We start from the raw sequence: 19,137 nt of genomic DNA, 5'->3' as shown, positions 1-19,137 counted from the left end.
TTGAAAGTATCCCAATTTTTTTTTTTTCTTTTTCTTTTCACAACTGGGGTAATTTCAATGACATGGATAAAATGAGGTCCCCATGAAGTTATGTTAAGTATATGTTTAGAAGTGGTGAACTACAGCATGAAGGAAGAGCCAAGGACTGGACAGGGGAGTCAGGAAATCCCTACGCTAATTTTGTGATTAAGTCAATGTTCCATGTAACTATTCAGGTACTTTTAAAATTCCCACTCTTGAGGTGTTTTAACTTAGATACCTTTAAAAAAAAGTATCTCATCAAAAGAGTTTAAGGTTAGTATACTGAGCATATATGAAGCTTTAAAGTCTAAATTATGCAAGATTTTTCATGTGAAGATTTTTTAAATGGTGAACTTTTCACAAACAAGATGATAATGTTTCAGAAATCACTTCAGTGTCTGTTGAAATGCAGCCAGCTCTGTGGTGGAACACAGAGTGCATGGTAACGCTATACAACCCTTCCTGCCAGGAAATGAAGAGTAGTGTATTCATTTGTAACCCGAGGCGGGGACTTCACTATACAGCCTATAGTTTGTGAATGGAATTTGGGCAGATTACCACTAAAATTGCAGAATGACCCACTAGGCCTACATAACTCTATTCCTTATATTGCTCTGAAGACAGCATCTCCTATTAGTACAGTATCTATGAGCAAATTTGTGTAGTTACGGAGCACGGTGAAGGATTATTCCCCATTATGAAGAGCTTTGATTTTATTTATTGCATCAGAATTTTATCTGAGGCCTCGTGATACTGCTTCACAAGGCATGTATTAACAGCCCTAAAAGAAGAAAGGGCCAGATGCATAGCCTGATGCTTTTGTTATAAAAGAATATCTAACATTTTCCTTTTTTTGTTATATAATGCAAAATATTTAGCTGAGATATTTTTCAAAGGATCAGTAACATGATCTATTCCAAAATAGTTACAGCTTTGCTTTATTGTTTAAATTTTTTCAGCAAATTATGTTGGTGATGTTTAATAATTATCTTTACCTTAGTTTACCTTCTGACAGGAGTAATAGGTTAACCACAAAAAAAGTTAAAATAATCAAAAAGACAAAACAAACACCTAGCTCAGCCTGATCCTTAACAGGTGAAAAGTTATTATTCCATGCTTCTTCAGAACATCAATGGAAACAAAACCTTTATCTTTTATTCATTAGTTAGGAATAATGCAAGTTGGGATAGCTTAGGTTGCTCCATATAGTTGCATTTGTAAGAGTAATTCACTAATCATGCCATTCACTTTTGGGGTTCTCTTTCAGTAAGGACCACTAGCCGTGAAATGTCATGCAGAGGTTTGAAAATGGGACATTCAGCACACTGAAGAATGAGCTGCAGGGACAGAACTTCCTTTTTATTACATTCTGGCAGTAAATGTAGGCATCAAAGCCACAAAAAAAGTGATAGAATAATGCCCAGTATCATCTAACAATGCTGATAGATAAGGATGACTAATGTTCAGTGTAGCCACATTACCTTTGGTATGTATGTTTTAGTTACTGTTTGTTATATACCATTCAACCACAGGAGTTAGCAATATGTAAACTCCAGTAGTTTATTTGCATGCTTACATGTAGAAAGTTGATTTGTAGTTACAGGTATGATTTCCCCCCTCTTCCCCCAATATGGTTAGATTTTGTTGCAACAGAAGAAAAAAATGTTTCCATGTTTATATTTTACAATCACGTTCAAGTAGTATTCCTGTTATAAGTTATCATTTATATTGCAGGTGAAACTTGCTGGCCTTTGGATCTACTTCTCAATTTACTACAATAATGTAATTTTATTTTAATAGAGATGAAGGTTTAAACTGAAAGGGTTTTATATTCTGTATCATATTTATCTTCCTGTTCAATGTTTTAGGATTAGCTATTTATATATTCAGTTTAACTTTGATAAAAGGAAGTCAAGTAAAAGTTTGAGAGGAATACAGGTTCAATTTAATTTTATAATCTGTTTATTTAAATGCTTAAGCTCTTAGAACTTAGGTTGCAGTTCTGGCTTCTTAAGTAAGATGACTACTAGAAGGAAACTTGTTCATGGTATTGACTTCCTGTATAGAGACTTTTTTGTTAGAAGTGACTGTTTCCTACAGAAAAAGATCAATTAGTTTGTGTCTCTTTAAAAATAAGAGGTTAAAAAATTATCGTAAATGCTTTTTCAAGTATTTTTAAATTCAAAAGAATTTTTTCATAATTTGATCAAAGTCGCATAACCTGTGGCTCTGTTTTTGTTACACATGCTGATGGTCTGTGGATAACATTACATTTTTTCAGCATGAAACTGAACACTTCAAATCCCTAAAGCAGTCTCAAATTTATGGTTAATAAAAGAATTTATTGTACTGGATGTCATCTGTTGTATCACTCTGGGAACAGAAACTGGCAGTGAGTGGACAGGAAATATTTCCATTTCAAATCGCTTCAATCTTATGGTCTAGGGTGAAAGTGTCTGATTTCAGAAAAATCACTGTGAATATCGATGTAATAGAAGTATTTTATTTAAGAAGAGTATAATCTTTTTCAAACATTTCTTTTTGCTTTATAGTATTTTATGTAAAGATACTACTTAATTTCTCATACTTTCTGTATTTCAATATTGATCCCTTAACCTTTTCAAGGCAGAAGGAATAGTAGTGATTTATTTTCAGGTAAATATCTGTACATGCCAAGCGAACAGCAATTTGATGAGTTACTGTACGATGGCCAAACTGCTTCAAAGTCTCAGACCTTTGTATTTGTAATGGGTTGGTTTTTTAAGAGTGTGAACTCCTATGTGATGATTAGGTTCTAGTTAAATGGATTTCTTCAAGTTGTCTCCTTTTCAAATGTATTATAAAGTGTGAGATCCATGGATTGTAACTTTATTAATAGAACTTCGAGCAGTCAGATTGAAGTTTCTGTATATTTTTCATGTGTTAAGTAGTACTTGAGTAGCTCTACATTTTAAAGTATTTAAAGCATTTCAAATAATTATACATTTTAAATGGATGTATTTGTCTAGGGGACATTATAATCGGTGGAAAAAAGTTCTACATTTTTATCTTCAGCATGTATTAACATCCTGAAATACTCAATTTTTCATTTTCATACTGTTGTGCATTAATACGTGGTTATAAAAGTTTGGAACCAATTGTGTATTTCCTTCTTTAAAAGATATGTAGCAGAGGCAGAAGTGTTAATTTTTTTTTTACAGATACTGTGTAAGACTGATTAAAATTCATTTAATGAAAGGTGGGTGTCATTTAATGAAAGATGTGTTTAACTTTTTCAGTGCAAACCAGCTTATCGGCATTATTTTGAGGAAAATTATGTGAGAAGAGCATATGAGAAGAAAATGGTACCATGTAGTGGCCATATGAACACTAAATCTGGCTGATAATTTTCATTTGAGTTCTTCCATTTTCAACTAATTAATTATATTTTATTTTATGCTTTGAGTAAGTTAGAGATGGAAGGAAAAAGGAATTCATGGTAGCGTTCAAAAGGAAATAATAAAAGTCTAGTATGGTTGCTTTCCTTCTGGGAGTGTGTATACCTGGATGTGGCACGGGTGTATTTGTAAACAGAGAAAACTGTTCTGAAGCTTTTTATTGATTGTTTTACAGAACATGGGTAAGCAGTGAATTTGGTGTGTGTCATGACTTGGAGGATCTGGGCTGGAGTAATGAAGGATCATCACATTAGAGATTAAATAGGGTTCAGATAATACTTGCTATATTTGCTTGATGGGTTTCTGTCCAATCATGGTAAAATTATGAAACAAAGCTAACTATTTACTTAAAAATCAAGAGAAGAGTTAATATACCCTGTCACTAAAATCAGAGCAGATGATTATTTTACCTGACTTGACACCCTGTTTCTGCTAGAGTGTAATTCCATGTCTTGAACATCACCTTGTGGAAAGCTCAGTATATTGCCACTGTAAGTGTGACCTTTGTTCATCCTTAAATGTTTTACACATTAACTTTGTACTTTTTTTTTTTCTAAGCCTCAGTAGATTATAATTTAGGTTTCAAATAATTCCTGTCAAATTTATATCAGCACTTATTAGCAGTTACCCTGATTATACTGTTATAATAATTTAACCTCATACCTTATTACTAATCAAAACAACTCAAGCAAATAATCCACAAATTATAATGTGGAAAACTGTGCATCTATTTTCTTTTATAGTCAAGCCTTAGCTTCTGTATATCAACTCTGCATCAAGTAAGTTATTTGGGTGTATGGGATTTTTTCTGTTTTGCGTTCCTGCAAAGCTGAAAAACAAGCCTTAATAGGGTCAAGATTTATTACTTAACTTGGGCAGTTTGGAAAAGTTTTATTATCTGAGGTGTAGACTAAAAGAATAATTAAATCTATATGTAAAACCAAACCATTCCTCTTTTAGAGAGAGGAAAAGTTTAAACTATGGATTTTTTGTAAAACTTATTAGTTACTATGAATATCACCAAAGGACATGAACTGAAATCTGCATCTCATTATGCTGAGTGTGTGGTGTGCCTATGTACACAGTCTAAATGGAAGTCCTTGCTCTGAGTACTTCGCTATCTGAAATTATTTCATAGACAACTGGAGGAAAGGAAATTCTGTTATCCCATTTTACAGACGAGAGGCTAAGGCACAAAAGGTGTTAAATGGCTTCCTCAAAGTTGTTGATAGAGGGTATGGATAAAGCAGGAAATGAATCTGTTTCCCGAGTCTCTGAGCAGGGAGAAATCACAAGATGATTCTTCTGTTCAAAATACAATGCAAAAGGTGTTTGTGTGTTTTAATGGTCAGTCCTTCATGTCTATGGCTTTCATAGAAAATTAGTTGAGAAGGAAAGTGAGATTGAGAATATTTTTTCAATCTAAAGGTTTTAGGAATGCCACTGTCCTCCTTACGTGTATGTGCAACACCACAGGAACATGCTGGTCTATGACTGGACATTATAAAATATGCCATTGTGATAATCACAGCCTCTTGCATACTGGCACCTAGCCTAGCTTGACCTTTCAGATGTTACTGCAATAGAAATGGTATGTAAGAAAATACATGTCTTTGCTGATTTTTTTTTTTTTTCACTTGAACAGCTTATGTGTTTGATACAGTATTCTAAAATTATTTTTTATTACTGGCAATTTTAGTGAGGTAGGTGAAATTACAGTTTAGGATATCCTCTCTTTGGGTTCCTTTCACTTGTAAGGACTTAGTGTGGAATGAGTCTGGATCTTATTGGTGCTGATTGTGTGGAAACCAGAGGAATTTCTTTAGAGCAGCACAGCAATGGTATTTTTCCTGAGGCTAAATGCACTTTGTACTGTTCCTGCATCTTGTCAGAGTAGGCCATGAGAGGGTAGACCCATATGCCAAGCCTGTGTTTGTGCATCAGGCATCTGATTCTAGGGTTCCTGCTATTTTTCCCAAGGTGTGATTTCCTTTTATTACTTATTAGTGAGTATGGACATTCATCATTTAAACGAAAGCTGCTTTGACTGAAAAATGTTACCAAGACATAGGTTTTCTTTGCCATAGTTTTTTTTTAATTGGATAATCCAATTTTAAGCAATAATACAAAACCAAAAAGTGCTCCAAGGTTCTAGGAACTGGCTAAGAACAATCCTTCATGAGGAAGATTTAGAATGAAAATATTCTAAGAGCTTAAATGGTAGTTAAGCAAATGGCACCAGTGAAGTAATTTAAAGCCCAAGCAGGTTGTGACACAGTTTGTATCAGTGTTTTAGCAGATACCACAGTTCATGTCAAATAGTGTATTAATTAGTATAAAAATTGCAGTTATGAACTAGCCATGTGCTGTACAGATAGAATGTGTAACCTTTGCTTTGGCCTACTTTCAAAAGCACTTAACATGAAATACATAGCAAAAATGCATCTCTTAAACTGTTTTACTTGTTCAAGTGTGTTATAAAGTGTGATATCCATAGGGTGTGACTTTTATTAGTGGAAACTGAATGCAGTCAGACTGGAGTTTCAATACTATTTCAAACATTAAATCTCTATTTTTAAAACTGTATTTAGGTTCCCTTTTTTAGTAGTTAAAAACCTCATGGGACTTGATAGCACATAATGCCTGAAGAGATTGCCAGTACAGATAGACTTAAAACACACATTTCCTTGATTTTTTTCCAACAGTAAGATTTAGCAATACTTAATGCTTTTCAAATCCAAGTACTGAAGAGAGATGAGCACACAGGAATATTTGAATGTGTTCTGTCTTCTCTTCATCCTTTTTTTCATTGTGAAAAGCCTCAACAATCTTGATGGCAGAAGCTATTCTGTATGAAGAGATGGTTGAATACAATTAGGGACAAAATACATGTATTTGCAGAGTGTGAAAATCAAAACCGTAGGAGAAGAAAGTCAGCCTTGATGATCAGGTGAATTCTGAGGTAAACTTAATTCAAGACTGGAGGTTCCCAGAAACATTCTCAAGAACGTCTCCACAGAAGGCTGTATTTTGGATGGTTTTATTGTGTTGTGTTCAGATTCCTGGTGTTGATGATCATTTGGTGGAACTTTTCCTACTTAGATGGCTGTAAGTGGGGAAGCTCCAGTATGCTTGCAGAGAGGGGCCGGTATAGTTGGAATATTTGACTACTATTTCTTCCAAGTATCCTTCAGGTGGACCAGAAGTGTTTGTGCAGCTTTGTGTATATTTCTGACACATTCCAAATGGAGTTTTTTTGGCTGCAAATATGATGACTGTACTTCATAGAGGGTAACCAGGAGTGTATAAATTCCCTGGCAGTTGAAGCTTTAAATCTGTATCTGCCTGTGTCTCTGAAGTTCAACCATGTGGATCATCAGTAAATAGTAAGCACTGGACCTTCTAATCCTCACTGCTGATTGTATTACTGCTTAAGCTGTGGGAGTAATTTTCATCTTCCCTGTGGACCAGGACTAGATGGAGGCTCTAAAACAAAATTTATTTGCTAAAAGTGCATAGTTCAGCAGTAAGAATCTCTGCTGGCATGCTTGTCTCGGGGAGGTGGGAGTAACAATGGGTAGCAGTGAAGGAACCAAAGCCCATAGCTTTAACACCGTTAGAAGGAAGGGCAACATAACTGAGACTTGTTTCTAACTCTGCAGGAAGCCAGCTTATGCAGCTTGTCCATTAACTTTGTGAAAGGAAGAAAGGGAGGAATACTTGATTGCTTCCTAGGGGCAGATTTATAGGGAAAGGTAATTTATTTTATTAGCATAGTTGATGCACAAGAACTTTTCTTCAAACCAAAAAGTATTTTTAGCCATTGTGTTTGACATAATGGTGCCTCTGTTTTTGCTGGTGTTTGGTTTTTTTTTTTCCCCAATCCAGATTAAAAAAGTCTGATACAGTCATCATGCCAGTTTGTTCTGAAACTATAGCAATCTGCCCCTCACTTTTCATGAGGGGATTGTATAACATGGCTGTATATGGAATAAATGTGGTGCTTCTTGGTATGTTATTCTTATGTCCCTCATGATATTGAACTTAATTCGAAAGATACCTTTGCATTGATACTGAGTAGATGCCTATCACGTTTAAAGTCCCAGCTTCTCATTGCCTGAGCCTTTTTAAGTTATGTAGCTCACAAGGATGGTAACTTTGGGAAGAGATGCTTGATGCTTGTATCATTTTAAAGAAAGGGTTTTTTTGTGGGGTTTTTTTTTTTTTTTACTTCATCTCCTGCAAAAACAAGTTTCATGTGAGGTATTAGAAATACTGTTGGGGGAATGGTGAAAGATTCTTTAAAGCTGGAACATGGGATTTTGGCAAGCAAATAATTGATTGTTCCTGGAACTGAACCATACTGCTTACAAATTCTCAGTTTTAAAATCTTATGGATGAGTACAGTTGTGTGTTTCTAAATCCCTAAGAATAGGTTTTTATGTCCAAAATAATTGCATTACTTCAAAGGGAGGGATTAAGATGGAACAATCCCAAATCCTATCTACTTTAAAAGTTTTATGTGTTCTGTGGCACTCTAATCAGTAAAGTGGAGTTATTGCTAAATTACCTTGCCTCCATATCCTCCAAAACCAAAACTTTGGTCTGTTTACATGTTGGTTCTACAAAGCCAATGTGCATTAGTTTCCTTTACATTCATGAGCTCCTGTGACTTTCCTTAGTTGTCCCTCTATGTTTCATTTGTGTAAGTAAGAATTAAAATTAAGTTTCTAAGAATATGCATTTCATATTTTCTGACTGGAAAGCTCTTAAAGAATTTCAGTGACTTTCAGATAATACAGGAGAAGGATTAAGATTGGGGAAGATACTGTGTGAATATGCACAAAACAAAATAGATGTGCTATGTCCAATTTTTCACATTCCAGCCTTTATGTGATGTTCTGCTCTAAAGATTTCCTTGCAAGCAGCTGTTCTTACCATTTTCAAAAGTTACAGATCGGGTAAACTCACCCTGTACTGCAAATGGAGTATCTTCACTCTGCTTGCTCTAAGTTTGTTTGCAATGAAAATCTCAAAAAATGCAGTAAATTTCAGATTAGAATTTTTTAGGTAGAACAGTTATGAATAAAGCAGTTAATCGACATTTGATGACAGTTTCCCTCAGAATTCTTAGGGGGGGGTTGTGTGCACTTTGGCATTAGATTGAGAAGCCAAGAGCAAAAAAACCCACCCTGAAATAGTTGTAACTCTGAATTGTGTTCTGGCTGAAGCTTAAAACTGAACCTATGAAGTCAGTCCTAGTTGCTTTTACAGCTTTTCTGTTTCTTTGGATGAAACCTGGGATCAAACAAAGAGCTCGTGCTAGGAGTTTCCAATTTGAAAGGTAGGAATCTGGCAGCAGAACATTATTAGTGAACCATTTATGATTTTGGAAATAAGTTCCTTTAGTTGTTCTCCAGGTGCCATTGCATATGCTTAGCTTTAAAGGAAAAAACTTTCTTTTTGGATCTGGCTGGCTTGCAAGTACTTACTGATTTAGGAGAAGCAGCAAACCTTTATGTGCATAAAATCTTGAAAGATACAATTTGTAGCTCTGAAGTATTGTTCTTACTTGCTTTCCTTTTTCCCTGATGCCCTCTCCTCTGAAAGCTACATCATTTCTTAATGTGGTAAGCAAAATGAATGAATGAATATATCCATATATATTATATACATATTAATATAAACAATGTATATCCATTGTTCTCTCAAGCTTCAGTCACCTCTTGATACCTTTTCTTGATTGTCTTCTAACTCTCTTTGAACATCTTTGAGAGAAAGACTGTGCCTCTCAGCTTATGGCTCTGCATGTTTGCACATTAAGTGGACAGTCAATTAAATGAATGAAAATATATGGTTTAGTTGTTTCCTAGACAGGTTAGTTTAGAAGTGCTTGGGCATAAGCTAAAATTCAGTGCCTGTGCAGTTGTTCCTCTAAGTGTGGGACCCTGTAGGCTTATTGAAGTTGTAGATAACATCCCACCATAAGAAGAAATATATTCTTTAAGTGGAATAATTAGCTAACTTGTTCATCTTACAGTATGCTGTGTTGTATGTTAAGCAGTAAGCATGCATAACAGGCTTCATTAATTTCTCCTCCTCCATTATTTCAGTTGTAAATTATTCTATTTATTTGTTGTTTATAGCACAAGTCAGTGCTTCTCAAACTAATTTGTCTTGGGTTTCTCTAAAAACAACTTTACCATTTCCACCACCCTTCCTTTGCAGTCACAATCACCATTCGTGCACCTGTCTTGGCATTGCTTTTCTTCCCCCTCCCCTTCCCAAACACCTCGTCTTTTCTCCAACTCTCCTGCCAGGGGTCATGTCCCAGAGTTAAGAGAACACTGGCTTAACTACACACTTCTGGCTTTTGTCCAAATATCCTTATACTAGCAGGTTTCAGTAAAGTTTGTGGGAAATGTGCATTGTTTGAAAATATTTATTCTGTTGATTTTGGGGGGGCTTTTTGTTTGGTTTTTTAGAAGGCTTTTAATTTACCAAACATTATTCACACAAGGAAGTTGGAAAAAAATTGTGACAGGCAAACTACAGAAAACTGCTTAGGCAAACTTGCAAATTGCATGAGAGAAATAAGAGCTGATACCCTTTTTCTTCCATGCTTTGCTGCATTGAATTCCTGGGTTTGACTCAGAGACTTCAGATTTTCACAGTAGGTGGCAAACAGTATAGATTAAACTTGCTTCTATTGTTGTTAAATTGTAGCTTTCAGGACTGTCTGTTCCTTAAAGTAAACAAGTTGACATACATTCAGTGAACAGCTGTGTGAAGCCATGCTGCATACTGAAGAGTCATGCTGTAAATATTTTTTGTAGTATTTCTTCATTACAATGATTTCTTACCTCTCTGTCAGACTGACTAATGTGTAAGGTAACCTTCCACATCGCCTTTCTAAATAGAAACTAAAATAGCTGGGAATGAGGCATAATGAAAAGGCATTTCTACTGTTTTTTTGTTGTTGTTTTTGTTAGTTTTTTTTTTTTTTTAGATAGGATACACTGCAATTCGTGATCTTCAATCAGCATGTTTGACCCCCAAAATCTGAAAAGACCCCCATGAAGCTAGCTGGCATATGAGTATACATGTGTACGTTTAAGGACAGGATTTAAGTCAGCAGCTGTTCAATTCAATATCCTTTCATGACAGGAGGAACTTGAGAAAACCATGTCTAGTTGAAATGGCAGAAGAATTTGTTCAGACAAAATGTAATTACCTATGTGGAAAGTCAACCATGAAACCATGGATAATGTCGTCATTTTGTGAAAAAGTGAGATATTTAACGATCACAAAAGGTCAGGACAATTCTTATACAAATGGGGTATGAGTTCCTTGTGTTTGGTTTAGGAAAGTAAGTTTTGCATGTTTCGTCTCCCAGATTCTTATGTAAAGTAGTTTGTTTGTTGTTGATGATGTACCTGGATTATAACGCACAGTGTCTGGGCCATCTATACAGTACTGGTTTTGAATTTTTGACTTCTTAGAAGATTTTGACTGCTGCTTAAGGTAGAACATTTTTTTAAAAAGGCTAGTATGGATGCTTCGTAATGTTTTTCCAAGTTACAGGGCTTAAATTGGGGTAATAAGCTGTATTCTGGGAGATGGAGAAGGAATATGCTAAATGTGAACGTGCCTGACAGTTTTAAACAAAGGGAAGTGTATTGTGCCTGCCTCAGGTCACCAGGCATCTACTTACTCCCTGGAAGGCTGAGCTGTGCTGAGAAAGTCAAAGCATTAAGTATGTTCACATGAAACAAAGGTTCTTCGAGTTCAGAGGAAGGGCCTAATTGATCTACCAGGCAACCTAATACTCTGTCTGAAAGGGACAATTGTGTAAGAGTAATGTGCTAACACCTGGAGATTGACCATTGAATTTTCACAAGTGAGGTAGAAGAAAAATTGGGATCCTTGAACATGTCAGGCTGCTCTTGACAAGGATGTGTTGGGGAAGAATCAGCTAACCAGCTTGTATAACAAGAGGATAACCAGGGGTTGGATGGATCATGAAGTTCCTTCGTGCTCAAAAATGATGGTTTTCTTCCCCCCCAATACATATTTTATAGTGAAGTAAAACCAGTGCTTTATCTTTCATATCTCAGGTCAAATTCAAGATGCAATGCTATGAAGACACATTCAGCTCCTCTGTGGCTGAATTTACGTGCAGTGGCTCTAAAGATGAAGCAGTGAAAAAGTAAATAAATAACAACAAAGAACCAAACAAAATCTGGTAATTTCTTGTAAATCATTATGTTGCTTACATAAGAAGAAACACAAAAGATACCAACTTATTAAAAGAGCTTTAAAAAAATGTTTTTAAGAATCTAGGTCCCTGTTTCAAATATGAAATAGGCACAGAGAAGGCTATTGCTCCTTGAATTCACTTTTATTAAAACTTACTTCTGCAGTGTCACTGAGATGTTTCTTTAAAATGTTTTTCCCATAATTTGTGCATGCAGTGCAGGAACATAAATACATATATATAAAGCCAAATCTGAACAAAATTTATGTTTGGAATTGTCAGTTACACCAAGGATATAGTAGTAACAGTACAAACCCATCCACCCAGGGTTTAGAATTCATTCTGCAGTCAGTGGAGTACGCAGAAGTTATATAGCAAACATTAGCATGGATTATGTATTTTGTTATATTTTGTTGGAAGCAATCCAAAATGCAGGCGTATAAACAGTACAGATAATTAATCTTTTTACTGATGATTGTAGAAACGGAAAATACTTTAACTTGGTTGAAAGCATCAAGAAAGCTTTAAAACGAAAAGAGCAGATGTCAAATATAAAGCTTTTAGTTTACTGAGCAGTGAGTATGATAAACATTGATTATTCATCTTGATGTTAGAGTTCAAAAACAATTGTCCCTTCAGTTTGCCTCATGGGAGCATGAAATTAGGACCATGTGTGCATTGATTAACAACATATGAAAGATGAATCATGATTACTGTTTTGGTCTGGTGCACAAGGCTATGCTTGAGGGGTAGTGATTTCCTACCTCCTTTAACAGATCTCTGTAATTAGTGCTAGCATCTCTCTCTGTTTCCTAGTATTGATGTTAAAGTGGCTGCCTGACAGTGCCTATTCACGTGCATAAATTGCCTTTATTGAATGAAGGAGTGTTTGCTCAACAGAAGTTGAATGTTGAGTGTATTTCAATATTATTTGTAAAAATGGTTATTCATAGGACAATTCTGAAATCACCAATGCCATCTCTGGCAGGAATTGTCAAATATAAAAGATAGATGTTACTTTCAAATATGAAACAGTATATGTTCTAGATTAAAAGGAAGAGGGGAAAGTTCAACAATAAAAATCAAGCAGATTTTTTTTATTTCTTTCTGTTGTACTTAGCTTATGCCTCTGATGGCAGGCATTAGTTAAATTTAACTTTTTTTGGAGGCACAATTAGTTCATGTGGAAATGTAATCCTAACTTTGTTCCTCTCTGGCATAGTAATGGGTAAAAAGAGTTGTTTTAAGTGCATTTCATTAATAAGTTGTTACCATAAATGAAGTGTAGGTATTAGAAAAATATAAGCAAAAAAAATACAGGTTAACTTCATGTAATAGTCTTTGACTGTTATTAATACTTGTGCTCTTTCATGTTGAAAGGTGAATATTTAAATAAAATTAAATGCCTGCACATGCCTTGAACATCCAAATTAGGTATTCCTTCTTCAGGAGATTATATGTATTAGTGTTATTCAGAACTGTGCTGATTTAAGATATCTTAGGATCTTAACCTTAACTGTCTCAAGTTGTTCATATGGATTGAGGAACAGATCGAGCATTGATCTCTGTGATTTGAGGTACGTGATACGTGATGGAAATTCTTTCTGGCTTGCTTGCCCAATGTAGATGCAGGATTTGGATCTTAGTTTATCATGTTTTCTGCGGAGTTCTGTGCTTTGAGCTCACATAATATGAGATTTAATGTTGTTATGGATAACCCCCCCGCCCTTCCCTCATCCCTGCTTTTTTACAAACAAGGTTATTGGTAATCTAATCTGTGTGCATTTCAACTTTGATTATCTCTTTAAAGACCAGTGGTCTATAGCTCTTCATAAAAGATGTTTTGGCTGTTTTCTTTCCTACGTATTCCTTCTCAGTCGGTGTGTATAGAAGTATGTGGACCAAAGGGATTTTATAGACAAGGCTTCAGGCAATGGAGACTTGCTTTCTAGTAAAGTTCAGAATTAAAAGCTTCGTGTAAATTCACAAATGTTTGTGGTTAATTAACTAAGAATGTGGAGCCCTAAGGCCACAGCATTAGTATTTATAGTTTTAAAGAAAGATGCTCTAAACAAGCTGTCTTAGCTATAAGCCATTTAAATACCACAATTACTTTATGGCTTAAATACAAGGGAATGCTTCCTGGAAGAATATATTTTTAAACTCACAGCAGTAAGTACTTGGAGGATTAATACCAAAGTTTAGCATGATCAAATTATCTGACTAGGTTACATGTTTTTACTCATATGACAATTAGCTAGTTCAGCACTTTAAAGTGACCCTAATTCTCACCCAAATTACTGCAGCCTTTTTTGAACCTTTTATACACTTGGGAGCATAGTTTTACAACCTGTAAGTGCTGCTTAAGTTCAGCAGAGTTTGGCTTATGTTATGTTTACCTTTTGCATCTACTTTATTAATGATTGTGGTATATTGATTTATGCTTCTACTGTTACATATTTTGTGCTGTCACCATAATTCCAGTAGAAATGCAATTAAAGGTGCAGTAAAAAGCATTGCTTTATTTTTTTTTTTTAATACAGGATATAAAAGATCCTGTCTAAAGAATTAAAACATTTGTGCTAATTTTCACTGGGCTTTGGTGAAATTTGTCTCAAAACTTCAGCTCTAGGAGACAAAAGGAAGACGGGTAACAATTAATTTGATGGTTTATCTGTCTTTATTTATAAATATAAAAAGTCAATAGTTTTGGGGGGGGGTTTCTGCCTGTTGTATGAAACACATAATGTCTTTGCTTTGCTGTAGTACTGAGTTAAATGAGATTTTATATAGCTTAAGAGAAACAGAAAATGAGTTGAACAAATATTAATAGAAAAGTTAAGACTGAAAAAAATTTACGTCTTCCTGTTTCAGGAAACCTTTTTGTATAACAGCTTGTTTAATGCCAAACTAAATCAAAGTTAAACAAATGAAAAGCCACCTAAGAAGAAAGTGAGATTACAAATTTCACTTTTAACAGTACTATCAAGATCTGCTTTGCTTTCATTCTTTATGTAGTATTTTACGGTTTGTGGGGGTTTTTTTTAAAGGTAACTTAACTCATACCTCGTTTTTCTTTCTAAACACCTGTCTCTGACTATGAAGTGAGATGCAGTGAATGTTTACATGTGATCGTGACAACATCTAATTAATGTTGGAGTTCTTTCTGTCCTTTACAATGTAGCTGTAAACCCAGATATAATTCCATGTAAATGGCTCATATTTTTTGTCAAGATAATGGTAATTATGATGTTATTTGCCTTTCAGGGAATGATATTACTCCATAAGAATCAGTGTTACGGTTTTCTACTTTGTGTCTAGTAAGGGTGAGGGTGATGCTATGTTTTGCGTTCCAAAAACAATTTCAGTGCTTTCTGAAGAGTAAGGTATTGCTGTCTCTGAAGTCCAAGGTTCTTTTGTGTACGTATAGAAGAGACACCAGACGCACCAGCTTGCGTATGTGTCTGGATTCCTCCCTGGGAGAGCAATGGAATAATTCTCCCATTGGTCCTCAGATCTGCGACACTCAGCAAGGATGGCAGTATCTGTTTTAATAGTATTTGATAATAGGAAAGTGTGTCTGATGTAGCATAATGGATTTCTATGATATGCACTTCTGCTGGAAAAGTTAAGGGATATAATTATCTCAATTATTCCAGTTGGAAAATCCACTGCTTCATTTGTTCTCCTTTAACTATTTGTTGATTTTAGACAATAATCAATGGGAAGATCGAAATTTAAATTCTCCATCTGTGTTTTTGTCTAATTAAGCTCTTCTCGGCCAGAATTTCTTCAGAATATTTACAATACATGGTAAAATGATTTGGGCCTCTATATGGGGGCCTCTCACATAAATAAATACAACAGGAAAGTAATCCAGCGCATAAACTGCGTAAGACTCAAAGCACATGGAAGTATAAATTCCACAAGAATGGTATCAGGCACAGAAACATAAGTTACATATAAATATATCTGTATAAAATAATTTAATGAAGGGTAGGTGTGGGCACATATCTAGACACTGGACATTGATACTCTCTCTGTAGTAAGAGTTTCTCCCATATACAATTCAGACACACTGATGAACCAGGCCATAGGTTTTGTGTCCTGGCTTATCGTACCTCAGCTTATGTTAAGCTTTGAATTCTGTGTAGTTCTTGTGAGCATTGAATAATATTAGACTTAAAAAAAAAAAAAAAGGATGACTTGATTGTAGATGAATTCTGAGTGCTGAAAATTTGGTGGGTTAGTTTGCCCAACTGACAAATAGGTAATAGAGTCCTTTAGCCACCTGTTCTGAGGTAGTTAATGGGATGAGGAGTGTCTGGAAGGTGATGAGTGCTCTTTCATCAGTTCTTCTACTGTTTTGTTCCTACCTTTAATTTCTTTCCTGCAACTGACCTTCACCAAGAAAATAGAGCTAAAGTGCTATGACCACAGTGCTTAGCAGTGACATTCCTTCTTCTGTCTGTTAGAACTTCTTATACTCTTTTTCACGACTGTGGAATTGAGATCAGCTTTTTCAGACTGACATTCTTCTCTCTTCTTTCTCTCTTCTTCTACATTGTGTTTGCCCTGGGAAACCCAATTTGATTTGTCATTAATCCTCGATTAATAGGTGTGGGGTTTTTATGGGCATGATAAACCTATATGGTCGAAGTTGAGAATGTCACATAACTTTCTTTCAAAAATAAGCTTCTATGATTCACATCTACTGGGCAAGTCGTACTACCGAAGTCACAATTTCATGTCTTCATGCAAATATTGTATTTGGACTTTCATTTCTCTTTGTTTTCACTTCTTTGAGTATTACATTTGGAAAGTTGATGACAGGTGAGTGCATGCAGGTATATGCAATCTTTTCTGTCATTGCCTGTGTTCAGATTGATGGATGCTATGCCCAAACAGAAGGAAAAAAATCATGAATTCTATGATCCTGCAACAAACTATTTACAAAATAAAAATCTATGTAAGTTCAAAGTAGCTTGCTTTATTCAAATTATTTTCTTGATATTTCTCTACAGGGGCTGTCATCAGTCACCAAGAACAATGGACTACTCAATATCACCTTTAAATATGACAGTAAGTTGAAAATTTGCACTGTATTCACAAAAATCAAGGACTCCATCACAGTTGTCAATATATAGCAACATGTGTCTTAAAAATGACTCTAAGAATAGCATGAGCTCTTTAGTATTGACATAATTTTAAAATCTAGATTTCTTTTTGCTGCGTCTGGTGGATCTTCTCCTTCCTGTGTTTCACTGATAATAAAATGAATTAATAATTTGTAGTAGTTTCACTTTCAGATTGATGTACATCATCTGCCCAGTATTTGGCTGGAAAATTATAGAGAATGTTTTTATTCTGTGAAAGAATGTAGCCATTGAAAGGTTCACTACACACAAAGTCATAGGAAAGGATTATTTCAAGCTTTATATATCTTTGATGTGTAATTTTTGGGGAAAGTGGTGTAAAGTGCCTCAAGGTAGAAAACGTGTAGTTTGTATTTGAATATATTAAAAATGTGTCTTTGCAAGAATTAATATTGAATATGAATATTGAAGATGAGTAGAATCTCTTCATCTAGTTGAAGTAGTTGGAACTTTTTGTTAGCTACAGTGTTAAAGGACCAGGTTAGTGGAAAACTACTGTTTACGTTTTCAGTGAAGACAGATGGTTTTAGTCCTGTAGCAGATGTGGTCTGTTTTGCAGCTAAACTAAGAAGAAAGTAATGTCTAGCATAATAACAGTAATAAGCAGGTTGCAGCAATAATACTTCAGACCTCCTCAAACGTCTGCTAAATAGCTGTGTCTTTTTGTTTTCATTTTTTAAAGGTTTTTGTCATCTATGTTGTCTAGTCAGTAAAGTATGACTATTGACAACATTGGGAATTTATCCTTATTTGGGCAGTTAGTGGCCATCATCAATATAAACTCAATGTACAGTCAAGAGAAGGTCCTAATTTACAGCATTAATGTTTGTATTAATGCCAATGCAAGTTACAGGTTGGGTTTTTTGCCTACCCAAAGAAATTAGATACTGAATGTGGGTATAATTTCATCATTGAGAGCATGTATCAGGAAACCTAACAATAGTGCCTTTGTTTCATTCTGATCATCTTTTTGCTGCTCTATTTTTGCGTTAATTTCTGAATTTGCAATCCTTCACTGTGAATTTTTTTAAATCTAATTTGATGTTAATATTTAAAATGAGCAAAATTTAAGTATGTCAGATTGTACAAGAGGTAAGTGGTCACTACAAAAGACTTATTTTTTTTTATCTACATAAAGAAAAACAGGAAATAATACCAGTCAGAACAGAGATCCCCACATATAGTTAACACAATGGAGTCTGTTTAAGTCCCCGTATCTGTCATGTTTTTTCCATTAATTCTGGCACCAGGAACTGTGTTTAACCAATGACAAGTGTTAATTCAAAATTCTGCTGGCACTGCATGCTTCCTGGACAAAAGAGTTATTTGAGTTCTGCAGTACTAGAAAAAGAGTTCCCTGATATCAAGGCTAAAGAGTTTGTATAATATGGAAATACATACTTATCGTGAATAAGCCAGCACAAAAGAGAATTGGACTTGCTGGCTGGGACTTAAAGGCTTTTGTTTGTCACACAGCAACTCTAGCGAACTGTGTTTTATGTTGTTAAATCAGTTGGTTAGATTATTTATTCAGGTGAAGAACAAATGTTTGTATGTTTTAGTATTTTCATTTGTATTCAAGTAAAAGAAGTGGTTTCCTGAAAAGTGCAATTTTTCCCTTCTGTTTTCTTCCTAAATCTGTTGTTCTTTAAAAATGTAAATCAGTGACTCACAGTCAAACTTGAGACGTTTGTGCTATATTCCATTTTGGCAAATTGTCGTTTGACCATAAAATTTTAGTAACCAGGATCCAAAATCTTGGGCTTGCTGTTAATTAGATCCAGACCTAGCAGAAAAACTGTTACTTCAAACTTTCCATTGAAAGAGATACTCTATTCTCCTAAGAGGAAGTTCATGCTGTCATTGAGTTCACTCGTAGCAACAGAATTCTACAAACAGCAAAGTAAGTACCAACTGCCCAGCTTTTGTAAAAGGCAGTGTTGTACAAACTGTTCTATTCTTATTTGCATGGCAGTTACATAAAAGATCCCTTACCATTGTTCTTCACAGTAAGAAGCCATTTTCTAAAACTGCTTTTCAGTTAATAGTTTTCCTTTCCTTGCCTTTAAGATCACACCTCTGAATTAAATTCGAATTTCCTGCATTGGCTTATCGTAACACTTGGTTTTTCATGTTTCGTTTCTACAAACTCAGTATAGACAAATACATAGCATATAGATTATCTCAGTTTTTTAGAGTTAATTGTGAGTCAGCAATATATAGTCTACTGGTCAACTTTTTCTGGATTTTGTTGGCTTCACTAGTT

At 34.9% G+C, this 19,137-nt stretch overlaps 1 protein-coding gene across 2 annotated transcripts in view; it reads left to right on the top strand.

Annotated features, from left to right (window-relative positions):
* Positions 1–19,137, top strand: part of IL17RD (interleukin 17 receptor D) — a 75,329-nt gene that overhangs the window by 34,733 nt on the left and 21,459 nt on the right. For both annotated transcript variants that reach the window (XM_052778247.1, XM_052778245.1), the window contains exon 2: positions 16,740–16,797. Coding sequence is in view for 1 of the 2 variants with exons in the window: in XM_052778245.1 (XP_052634205.1) it covers positions 16,740–16,797 (58 nt within the window). In the remaining variant the exon portion in view is untranslated. The remainder of the gene's footprint in view (positions 1–16,739; positions 16,798–19,137) is intronic.

This window comes from Harpia harpyja, chromosome Z (assembly GCF_026419915.1).
Source record: "Harpia harpyja isolate bHarHar1 chromosome Z, bHarHar1 primary haplotype, whole genome shotgun sequence".
Lineage (NCBI taxonomy): Eukaryota > Metazoa > Chordata > Aves > Accipitriformes > Accipitridae > Harpia > Harpia harpyja.
The sequence above is the reverse complement of the archived record's forward strand: the minus strand, read 5'-3'. Positions and strand labels throughout refer to the sequence as shown.